General features: G+C 44.7%; 1 protein-coding gene across 6 annotated transcripts in view; it reads right to left on the minus strand.

Moving 5' to 3' along the window:
- Positions 1–12,253, minus strand: part of TADA2A (transcriptional adaptor 2A) — a 57,314-nt gene that overhangs the window by 32,765 nt on the left and 12,296 nt on the right. For all 6 annotated transcript variants that reach the window (XM_030222322.1, XM_030222319.1, XM_030222321.1 and 3 more), the window contains 4 exons: positions 9,510–9,667; positions 6,150–6,238; positions 3,828–3,900; positions 2,539–2,602 (listed from right to left, as the gene is read on the minus strand). In XM_030222322.1, coding sequence (XP_030078182.1) covers positions 2,539–2,602; positions 3,828–3,900; positions 6,150–6,238; positions 9,510–9,667 — 384 coding nt within the window. The remainder of the gene's footprint in view (positions 1–2,538; positions 2,603–3,827; positions 3,901–6,149; positions 6,239–9,509; positions 9,668–12,253) is intronic.

Below are 12,253 nucleotides of genomic sequence, written 5' to 3' on the forward strand. Positions count from 1 at the left end.
GTTGTGGTTATATGCCTCATAGAATGAGCCTGCAAAGCCTGAGGAGCCTACTTCCCCACAACCAAATAAGCTGATGCAATAGTCTCCTTCAGCCATCTGCAATTGTGGGCTTGGAAGCCAAAAGGCCAAGCCTTTGTTTACCAAAAAACACAAACAAACAGTCTGTCCAATTTGAGCTACTCATTCATGACTTCTAGATATCTAATGAGGACTCTACACACATCATGAAGCTTCAAGGAAGAATACTGAGCCTCTTTGTCCTCTCTGCGAAAGGATAGAAGCTCCACAGAGTGGTCGAGATGAAATACCGATGCCACTTCCAGAAGAAAGGAAGGAACTGTGCACAGTGAGACCCCCACTCCAAAAAGTGGAGAAAGGGATCTGGACAAGAAAGCCTGAAGCTCCAAAACCCTAGGTGCCGACACAACAGCCACCAAGAATGCCATCTTTAGCATAAGATCTTTCATGGAGGCCTTCCAGAGTGGCTCAAAAGAAGGCTTCTGTAGAGCCTGAAGGGCTACATTAAAATTCCACTCGGGCTATGATGTACAAAAGGGATGCCACAAGCAGCTGCTCCCTACAAAAAAAAAAATAAAAAATATCGAACAATATCCAGGTGAGCCCCAAAAGACATCTTTGGTAGTCAACCCCTGAAACAGGTTAAAGCTGCACCCTGAATTTTTAGAGAACCCAACATCAACTTTCTGAAGGCCTGCCTGTAGAAACGCTAGGATGTGCATGATCTGAGCACAGAAGGGAGAAAGTCAGCCCTCAAATGTCCTGTACACCCTCACATATGCCATGGATGTAGTGTTTCCGAGCCTGAAACAAGGTAGCAATGACCGAATCAGAACAACCTTTTCATCTCAACTGAGCCCTTTCAATGGCCAGGCCATGATCAAAGTAGCACGGATCCTCTATGAGCACCGAACCTTGCTTCAATAGGCCGTGTACATGTGGAAGATGGAGAGGGTCCTAAATCCAGCATTCGAATCAGGTCGTGTACCACGGCCTCCATGGCCAATCCAGAGCTACGAGAATTATTTCACCCTGGTGTAATGCGATCCTTTTCAACCCACTGCATACCATGGGCCAAAGAGGGAAGACATACAGTAAATGCGTCTCCAGCCATGGCTGCAGTAAAGCACCAAGCCCCATCAAGCTCGGTTCTTTCCGACGGCTGAAGAACTTGGGCACTTTGGCATTCCGTTTCGTCACCATCAAGTCCAGAAGCAGAGAACCCCATCAATCTACTATCAGCTGAAAACCTTGGCTGGATAGTTCCTATTCTCCCGGGTTCAAGGAGTGCTGGCTGAGAAAGTCCACCTCCACACTCAAGGACCCAGTGATACAAGCTGCTGACAAGCAGAGAAGATTTTTCTGTACCCGACTCATGAAGGAGGCTGCCTCCACTGCCATCAGACTGCTGCAAGTCCCACCTTGCTTGTTGATATAAGCCACCGCCATGTCACTGTTGGAGAAAACTCGGATCGGGGCCCCGCCAGAAAGGGAGCAAAGTTGCACAAGGTCCTTGATCAAGGCACCACTTCTATTGCAGCCCTCACTGACCCCAGAAACTGGACGTAGATCCAGACCTTGACAAATCTATTAAACCAGCTTCGACCTCCTGTGTTCCGTGAGAAAAATCCTCCCTTACTTTATCAAACAGAACACCCAAGTACTCTAGCATCTGTTAGTTAGTTATCTGCTATTCTCAAAATTGATCACCCAACCCAATGACTGCAGAAGATGGATAACTGTCTGTTGCCATGATGCTGTCCAAACAGGATGACATACGAATGAGTAAGTCATCGAGATATGGGTGAACTTTGATTCCCTGGTGCCAAAGAATGGCTGCTGCCGCCGCCACCACCACCACCACCACCATAACCTTGGTAACTTTCTTGGTGCCGTGGCAAAACCAAAGGGCAAAGAGGCTGAAAAGTGTGTCCATCCACCTCTGGAGATAGAAAATACTGAGGAGCTGGACTGGATGCCAAAGACAGATATGTCTCAACTCAGTTTTCAATTCTCTATCTCCACCTGCTGGTTGATGGACATGTCTATCCCACAGGTTCTGGAATAGTGGGAAGCTACATAATGGAACAAAGATTTCAATCCATTTAAGGCAGCACATGCAAATAGAGCTCATGCAAATTTATTAGAAATATCCTGAAAACCTGAATGGTTGGTGGTAGGGCTGACCTTAGAGAGGCACGGGAAACAGAATAAAGCAGTTACAGTACAGTGGAGCTCTGGTATCCTGCTATGTTCCACTCTGCTCCAATCTGACAGGAGTTTATAGTGCTAGAGGTGGGTCTACTACAGCAGCAATGGATCTGAGGCGGTTACCTCTTTTGGAATCCTACTCTGGACAGCCTTGGACAAGGGTGACAGAGGGAGTCCCAAGGGCCAGTTTGAGCAGCACAGCCCTGGAGAAACAGGTGTGGGACTAATCAGTGCTACCTGCCGTAGTTTTAGTACTTAAATCATGTGCCAGCATCTAAATGGGCATAAATCTCTGCTAGGTGAACTTACCTCTTCCTCCTCTGCCTCTCTTTTAATCTGGAGAGGTAGATATCTACCACTGCAATCTTCAAGGCTGGAAGAGAGAAGTGAAATACCAACAGATCTAGTGCATGAGGCAAGATGAGCAAGAGGGGACAGCAGATACCAGGTAGGGATTCATTTTAGCCATGTTTCATTGGCACTGCACACAAGTGGGATTCTGGGCTCTGTGCCTGGGTACCAGCATTAATGTAAATGTCTTATTTATAAAAACAATGCCAATTCATACCACACCTTCTGCCCAACCTTTATCCCAATTTAATACTTACAAACCCCAGAAATATGGTCACTGCAGAGGTGGGTGGCAGATGCCACAAAGAGAGAGAATGAGAATAAGAATGTAACAGCTTAGAATGTGTGACCACGGACTTCACTCATCCTAGGATACACTTGCTTGTAATATAGACAGATTATATAATCCATTTAGTCATGTGTGTCTTTTGGAGGGCACAGGCAACTTCTACTCTTGCAGTTTCCAGCCTACTTAGAATTTGCCCACTCCTTCCAGTTACCATAAGAACATAAAACCTTGCCATTCTGGAACAGACCAAAGGTCCATTAAGCCCAGTAAACAGTTTCCAGCAGTGGCCAATTCAGGTTACAAGTACCTGACAATATACCAGAAGAATAAAATAGATTTTATGCTGCTTATCCTAGAAAAAAGTAGTGGATTTTCTAAGTCTATCTTCATAATGGCTTATGGACTTTTCTTTTCGGAAATTAATCAAACCTTTTTTAAACCTTGCTAAGCTAACAGCTTTTACCACATTCCCTGGCAACAAATTTCAGAGTTTAATTACACCTTGAGTAAAGAAATATTTCCTCCGATTTGTTCTAAATGTACTAATTAGTAACTTCATTGCATGCCCCCTAGTCCTTGTATTTTTGGAAAGACTAAACAAGTGATTAACAGTGGGTGGGAGATCTTACATTAATTTGTGGATATATGGGAGGTTTTATCTAATTTCTAATCCTTCTCCCTTAATTCAACTATCACAGAAGGAGTCCTACTCTTCACTGGTGAGAAATACCAGTGCAGAAGAGCAGATATTGGGGTAATTTTTGGATTAATTGCTAGAAATTAAATCACAGCTAGAACAATTTTTTCCTGGCAAAGTTTGCTAAAATCTTTACTTCAAAAACAGTGCAAAGTACTATTCAGTATCATTAGACATTCCAGTGACAGACTTTGGGCTGGCAGACAATTTGTATGAAAGGTAGAATACTTCCATTCCATGTATCCCAGAGAAGAGACTTACCATGTAGAATATCTGAATCATCTTCCACAAAATCAATGTCTCTCAGGTCCCACTCTGCATAATTGTCAAACTCCTGCTTAAACAAAGAGTAAAACAGCTGTTCATTAAATCCTGAAACTAAGTCCCAGTGCCAGTTCTGTGGCTGGAACGGCTGAAAAATGATGGCAGCCAAACTTACTAAGAACTTTCTTCCATATCTGCCTATGAGAATATATTGTAGTAAACCTGTACTGAGATCTCTATGCCATAGCTTAAACTTTAGACAAAAAAGTAGGTGAAACTATACAGCAAGGAAAAGGATGGGGCCAGGGTCGAGTATGAACTGTCACTCAATAACAAAACCCACACAGATAGGCCAACATACTCTTCACACCTTATCCTCATGGAGATCCAATGAGTAAAGAATTGTTGGGGGTGAGCCACGAGTGGCGGGGCCCAGAGATGGAGGACAAGTGGAGTAAAGGAGAGAGAATGAGGCCCTCTCTCTCTACCCTAGTGATCCTGTTCCTCAATCATAGGCTCCCAATCTAGTGGCCCTAGAGCCCCCAAATCTCAACCCCAATCTGTGGTGGTCCTCACGCCCAATAAGCACTAATTCTCCTTCCCTAGAAAACCGTCCTCTGCAGCAATCTGCTCCTGTACCAGTAAGGCACAAAGCTCCTCTGAGCTACAATCAGATGATTCTCCTGCCTGCTCTCCTTAGACAGGAAGGGGTAGAAATTCAAACATATGACCTGTTTTTGTCTACTTAAGACAATACAGGGAAAAGAAGCAAGTGAAAGCTTAGTTCTTCACCCAGGCCTTTAATGGAAGTAATTAACTTGCTGGACACACACAAGGAGCAACACCGACTGAACATACTATAGCAGGACTTGCTTATCCACTCCTACCCTGGCTGAGATTATATTCCTGCACTTTTCTGACTTCCTGTGGAACCAGGAAGAGGAGTGAAAGAAGGAGCTGGATTAGGGAGCAGAATGGCTATTCTCTGCTCTGTCTGCTCCAGGCTCCTCACCTGCAGGAAGAGGCTGGAGAACACTCCTGCTTCTTTGGCTCTGGACTCTGGGTGGAACTGCATTGCAGGTCATCCCCCGGAAGTTAAGCCCTGCTCTGTGCAGCTGGAGGTCATTAAGTATGCTATAAAATTGTGCTACAGTATACATGTGTAAAACACAGGCACGTGCAATTATGATGTACACAGTATTTTAAAAAATACATGTGTATTTGCACAAATTTACACCTTCTATGGAGCAGGTGTAAATTTGTGCGAGCACATTTGGATGCTATTGGGGCTGGCTCTGGGTCTCTACTTTATAGAAAGGACCTAAGCGCCCCAGATACCTAGCCATTTTTTCCTACCTTTGTGGAATAGACTGATTTGAGCTCTGTAGGACTTCAGTCTGCCAGTTACAAATAAACAGCGTAAGAGCCATTACAGCTATTTATATGTTCTTATCCCAGCCTTATAAATAATACTGTGCAGGTTTCTTATTTAACGACAGCACACATTGCAGCGTCTTTATTACCCCGCTGGAGCTGTATAATCTACTACCTACTGTAGCCCAGTTTCATATTACCTGCTTACTATGCCTGCAATACTGGTTTGAACTGTGCATGTAATAGCTTGCATGTAGCTAGCAGAGAATAATTCTATTACAGACTCGCTTCAACTTCTCCGTGACAAAACAAATGAAATCTAGGTGGGAAACATCAGAAGACTAGAAACAAGGTACTCCTATTGAATTAAGTGGGTGCAGCTAGTCCCATGATGGATCAGAACTGCTAGAAAGCAGAATTTGAGAACCCAATGCATAGGGTCCATGAGGTATTGTACAGGTCTTGTGTTCCAGTAAATGGAGAAATAACCCCCTTTCAGTTTTTTTCCCACTCATCCAGTCTACATTTGTGAGGAATTCTTTGTATGAATGAACTAGCCATTTGACCGGTCTTTGCTTCAGATTATGATGCACAAAAGGAATTATAGGAAGACAGGACTGAAGGCGAGCCCCCCTCCCCCAAGAAAGGAGCCAATGTACCTAAATCATCTCACATGTTTAATATGCTCTTAAAAGCCTTCAGTGATGGAGATTCCATCCCCTCCCTTCATAACTTGCTCCAGGGCTGAATTAGCCTTAAAGTCAGATGGTTCCTTTTAACGCCTTTTCAAAATCTCCTCTGCCACTATTTCAGTCCATTATTTCTTGGCCTTTCCTTTATGCGAAGATAGAATAACTAAATCGCCATCTTAACTGTAAGCTTCTTTAATGTGTTTGATGACTGCTGCTATTTCACCTGTAACTGAAGAATGAATACTGTTCTTACCTCAATGAAATCTGCTCTGGCAGGCATGTACCCAGCCATGTCCCTGGAAAGAAGAGAATCAAATGTAGGCCGCGGCGGATCATCTGATGCTGAAAGAGAGGTTGTTTCTGGATTACGAAAAATGAATAGACACGGCAAAGGCCCTGTGCACATGTTCCAAACTTGAAACTACTACTACTACTACTATTTAGCATTTCTATAGCGCTACAAAGCTTACGCAGCGCTGCACAAACATAGAAAAAAGACAGTCCCTGCTCAAAGAGCTTACAATCTAGTAGACAAAAAATAAAGCAAACAAATCAATTAATGTGTAGAGGAAAGAGGAGAGGAGGGTAGGTGGAGGCGAGTGGATACAAGTGGTTACGAGTCAAAAGGAATGTTAAAGAGGTGGGCTTTCAATCTAGATTTAAAGATGGTCAAGGATGGGGCAAGACGTAGGGGTTCAGGAAGTCTATTCCAGGCATGGGGTGCAGCAAGACAGAAGGAGCGAAGTCTGGAGTTGGCAGTAGCGGAGAAGGGAACAGATAAGCAGAAAAAACGCAGAAAAAACTCAATGTCTAGTTCTCACCTCCCAATACAACATGTGCTTTTTATACAGGGAGGAGGAAGAAAATGCAGTTTAAAAAAGTTTATCCAACCTCCATTTTACTCTGCTCAAACGATTTGAATTGAACAAGTGTTAACAAGCTCTCAGGAGTTACTTCACTATTCTAATTCACACGTGGCCTGGGGCTTTTTGGCAGCCCTAATTCTAAGGCACAGGCTGAACCAATCCTGATCTTGACCTTTAATGTCTGTGGACTTTTCTTGTTCATCCAGCGGGATGGGAAGTACAAGGACAGATACAATGGGGCAAAACTACGAGCTGCTCCACCTGTCTCTTCAGCCATGAAATTTGTTGTCAAACTTCTATACATGGCTTCCAGCAATAAGAGGACATCTATGTTGTGAAGGCAGAAAGGCACATTTGTTATGGCTATTTCCTAAAGGCAATATATCCATCTATGTGCCTTTATAAAATGATCCTAGTGAAAGCAGGTGGACAGCTCTACCCCTACTCCAAAGCAGGTGTAATTATGTGTACCTATGCATCAGTAACAATATGTGCATAAGGCCAATCTTGCCACCAGTAATCTAGTGGTTTCAGCAGCAGGCTAGGAAGCAGAGATCTTGGGCAAGTCATTTAACCTTCCATTGTCTCAGGTACAAACTTAGGGTGCTTTTTACTAAGCTGTGTTATGGCAACAATGCAGGTTATTTTCTAATTGACACGTTAATTGCAATAATGTGTAGTTTGTCAATAAAACATGGGAGGTTTTACAGCAATCATGTTAAATAATAAGCTGTGAAGCATGTTAATGCATGCAAAGCAGCTCATTATTATTCCAAATTAATAATACAGTGTTATTCATGAAAAGTGAACACCTTCAGAGGAGGCGTTAACTTTCTTTCCTGGAGAAAGTGGACCACAGGATCCAGCCTGATGGTCTGGAGAACAACTTAAAGGGGCCGGTGTTAAGTAAAAAATATTTCCACACCTCCGATCCCTTGTCAACCCCTCCACTAGTCTTCTCTGCTGGCATCATGGTCTCCCTAATGGATAGCTGAGGGCAGAAACGATCCCTAGACATAAGAGCATAAGTGTTGCCATACAGGGACAGAATGAAGGTCCATCAAGCCCAGTATCCCGTTTCTAACAGTGGCCAATCCAAGTTACAAGTACCTGGTAAGATCCCAAAACAGTACAATACATTTTATGCTGCTTATCCTAGAAATAAGTAGTGGATTTTCCCAAGCCCAACTTAATAATGGCTTATGGACTTCTCTTTTAGGAAGATATCCAAACCTTTTTTTAAAACTCCACTAAGCTAACTGCTTTTACCACATTCTCTGGCAATGAATTCCAGAGTTTAATTACACATTGAATGAAGAAATATTTTCTCTGATTTGTTTTAAATTTACTACTTTGTAGCTTCATTGCGTACCCTAGTCCTAGTATTTTTGGAAAGAGTAAACAAACGATTCACGTCTACCCGTTCTACTCCACTCATTATTTTATAGACCTCTATCATAACTCCCTCCTGTCTCAGTGATTTACTGAGTCAAAATGGCCACCTCAACCCTCTAGTGGTAGTCTTGTGCTCCTATATTTGGCAGCCTGATCCCCCCCTAAAGGTAGTACTGGGGGGCCAAGATGGACATTTTGACTTACAGAGCTGCTCCTGTCCCCTATTACCCATGAGGGCCACTCCTTGGTAGGTGATGGGGGGGGGGGGGGGGGGGGGGAAGGTGGACTTTTGAAAAGGGATCAGGGGATGGAGGTATATTATCATCAAGATTTACACTATGGGCATGTCACAGAGAGCACTTCAGTATCATATGTTAGTGAATCCTATGGTAAATTTTCACTTGAAAAAAACAATATAACAGTGCACTGTTTTACTACAGCTTAGTAAAGAGCCCTTTAGGGACATGGAAATACCATTTGTACTTAAGTGTAACTCACACAGAACTACAACTGAAAAGGTTTGAGCTAAATCCTAAGAAATAAAAGAATATTCTCTGTCCCCTGGGAATCAAACATATAAACGGCGAGTGACCGTACTCACTCACAAATGCGCAGTAGAGACTTCCCTGTCTGTCCCGCCCCCGCGTCAATACGTGATGACGGGGGGACAGGACAGAGAGGGAAACTGCGCAAAAGGGAGGGAACCGCCGAGGTCGCCACCGCTACCCTCCCCAAGGTCGCCGCCACTGGTACCCCCCCGGAGTCGCCGCTGCCGCCACCCCTCCACCCGGCCATCTCTTCGCTATTCAACTTACATCTCCGCAGCAGGCAGATCAGTTGAGCTGCGGTTGGCCTTCCTTCCCTACCTGTGTCCCGCCCTCGCTGACGTTACGTCACACGAGGGCGGGACACAGGTAGAGAAGGAAGGTCGACGGGAGCTCAGCTGATCTCTGCCTGCTGTGGAGATGTAAGTTGAATAGCGAAGAGAAGGGCCGGGTGGAGGGGCGGTGAACTCGGGGTGAGGGGGGGCGGCGACCCACCAGCCCGTTTTAACAGGCTCAACGGCTAGTATCTACATAGATACATCACATTAAAGCAAGCACATTGACTTCAGTGTACCTCCTTTTTAAGTCCCTTATACAAGTACTCCCGATGATTTCATCCTTCTTCTCAAACCAGTGAGCTTAGTAAGAGCATAAAGGACCTTAGAAACCATTTTTTAAAATCCAAACCAAGCTTGTTCTGCCAGAATCTGAACCACCACCTTAAAGCAGGTAAGAGAACATTCTCTTTAAAGTGTTGTTCCATGGTAGGACTAAACCTGCCCTTCTCTATCATCAACTCCTGCTTACGGTAGAATGGAATGGCTGTCTCTGCGTTCTTTGCTTCTTCTGCATGCTTTAAGTTTAACAGCGTAGACGCAAAGAGAGGATTGTTGATGAAATGTTTCATATAGTGTTTTTCGCAGTCTTCTTTGGACTTGGTGCGCATCTGATTAGCCACATCCTGCCTGAAGAAAAAGAGGCTTGTTTACTGTCCATCATCTACCTGTTCATACCTCAGTCTGTAAACATTAATGTTGTCAGTCCAACTTGACTATTCCACTACACATAAAAGTAAATTTGTGTGGTTGAATGATAGAGGCCGACCGAATATCAGTTTTGGTTATGGACTGGAAGTGGTCTAAAATCCTTTTTCTGCTTGGTTTTGATTTTGGCCGAAAAAGTTATCTTAATTTTCAGCCAAAAATGACCACATGTTTTTAGTGGAAGCCAAAAATGTGTGTTGTCCCATTTGTCTTCCCCTCCTCCTCCCAGACCCCCTCCTCTCCAGGCCAATCTTACCATTATTGGTGGTCTAGGGGCAGGGGTGATCCCCAGTTGCACCTGCCCATTCCGGTTCTGCTTTCTTTGGCTGGGACTCCCACTGTTCATGCTGCTCTGCTTGGCCAAATCTACTGACTGCTTTGCCAGCCTAAATTCATCAAGTGGCAGGACCGCACCTGGATTTCTCAGTCTCTTTTTGCCAAGATCCACGGACATGGTCTGGGCTATTAGGAGAAATCAGACCTTACCTGGTAATTTGTTTCCTTTAGGCCCTCCAAACTAGTCAAGATGTTTGGGTTATGCACGTCTACCAGCCGAGGGAAACTGAGAACCGCCGACTCTAAGAACTGTATAAAACCTTTGTGAAGTTCCTAGCCAGCCAGTATTTCCATAACAAAGTAGATAAAGAGGGACTAGCCCCATGCCTTTGCCTTGCACTCCTTTCTTCACATTCTCTCATTCATTCATTTTATGTACATACCAAAACAGTCGAACTGAACATACTGCATGGGATTCCAATCCGCCATCCACCGAACTGTGTCTACCATCCTTCTAACACAGGGTGGGCTCTTGACCGGTCTGGAGGGCCTAAAGGAAAGAAAACTAGCAAGTAACGTCTAATTTCTCCTTCCTCAGCAGCCCCAAGACACCTGGGAAGTACCAAAGCAATATACATTAAAGGTGGGACCCCCAGAGCTTGGAAGCCAAAACCTAAGCACCAAAAGCTGTGTCATGCTTCGCTTGCACCTCAATTCTATAATGCTTCACAAACGAGTGCAAGGAGGACCACACCTGCGCTCTACATATGTCCTGTGGCGGAATCAAACAGTTCTCTGCTGATGAGGCCATCATCCCCCTATTGGATTGGGCTTTAAGAAAGGAAGGCACAGAATGCCCTTTGAGAAGATATGCCAACACAACCGTCTCCTTAAGCTACCTAGCAATGGATGCCTTAGAGGCCACCATCCTCCTCTTGGGGCCACCAAAAAACCCCAAACAGCTCAAGCAAAGAAACTTCTCCATTCTCAGCAACAAAACTTCCAATACATCCAGGCATGCCAACCAGCACTGTTCCTTGTCACCAGTGACATCCCCCAATACAGGTAGAGAAAAAGACTGATAACGAAAGGGTGACACTACCTTGGGCAAGAAGGAAGGAACATGCTGCAAGATCATGTTTTCCCTGAAAAAACAAACAAACCAAGAACAGCTGGCAAAAAGAAAAAGCCTGCAATTCAGAAATCCTAAGAAATTGTGACCAGAAAAACCATCATCAAAGTCAAATCCTTGCAAATGCAATCCAGCAAAGGTTCAAAGGGAGATGCCACCAAAGCTGCCAGCACCAGATTCAGGTCCCAGAGAAGAACCAAAGGACTACAGGATGGATGCAGAAGACTGACTCCTCGATGGAAAAGGACCACTTCAGGAAGCGACACCAAGGACTTGCCCTAAATCAGACCCTGAAAATATGCCAACACTGCCATCAGTACCCCTAGAGGCCAAGGCCAAACCAGCATCAAATCCATACTGAAGGAACTCTAGAATGTCCACCACCACGGCATCTAAAGACAGAAGACCCTTCTCCTGGCACCAATCTTCAAAGATACACCATACCCTCACACAGACCAAGGAGATTGAATGCTTACACAATTTTAACATAGTAGTAATTACCTAGGCAGAATAACCTCTCTTCTACAGAGAGCCATGCTGTGAGAATGGAGATGGATCAAGCATCACAACTGGTCCCTGCCTCAGGAGGCTGTATGCCCTCAATAGATGGAGGAGTTTGCCCAACATCAAATGCATCAGGTCCTCATACCAAGGCCTGAGAGGCCAATCTGGAGCAACTGAGCTGAGATGCATCTCTATCCACTGAGACCTAGCCCACCAACAGCCACGGGGGGAGAACCAGAACACCTGGCATTGGATGCCATCACCATCAGATCCACCAACAGGTGGCCCCAGACATGAACTATGCTCTGAAGGGCCTCTAGAGTTAACCATTCCTCTGGATCTAATGTGTGTCTACTCAGAAAATCCGCTTACACGTTGTCCACCCCTGCCACATTAGCCGCTGAGAGATCCAACAAGTGCACCATCACCTAAACAAACAGGTCTGAGACCTCTTCCTCTAGCTCCTGGCTCTTTGTGCTCCCCTGACAATTGACAAAGGCCACCGCTGTGGTGTTTTCGGACAGCACCCTTACCAAGTTTCCTTCGATCAGGTGCTGGAGCAGTGCAAGATGAATTGCTTGGGCCTCCAGTCTCTT

This window comes from Microcaecilia unicolor, chromosome 13 (genome assembly GCF_901765095.1).
Source record: "Microcaecilia unicolor chromosome 13, aMicUni1.1, whole genome shotgun sequence".
NCBI lineage: Eukaryota > Metazoa > Chordata > Amphibia > Gymnophiona > Siphonopidae > Microcaecilia > Microcaecilia unicolor.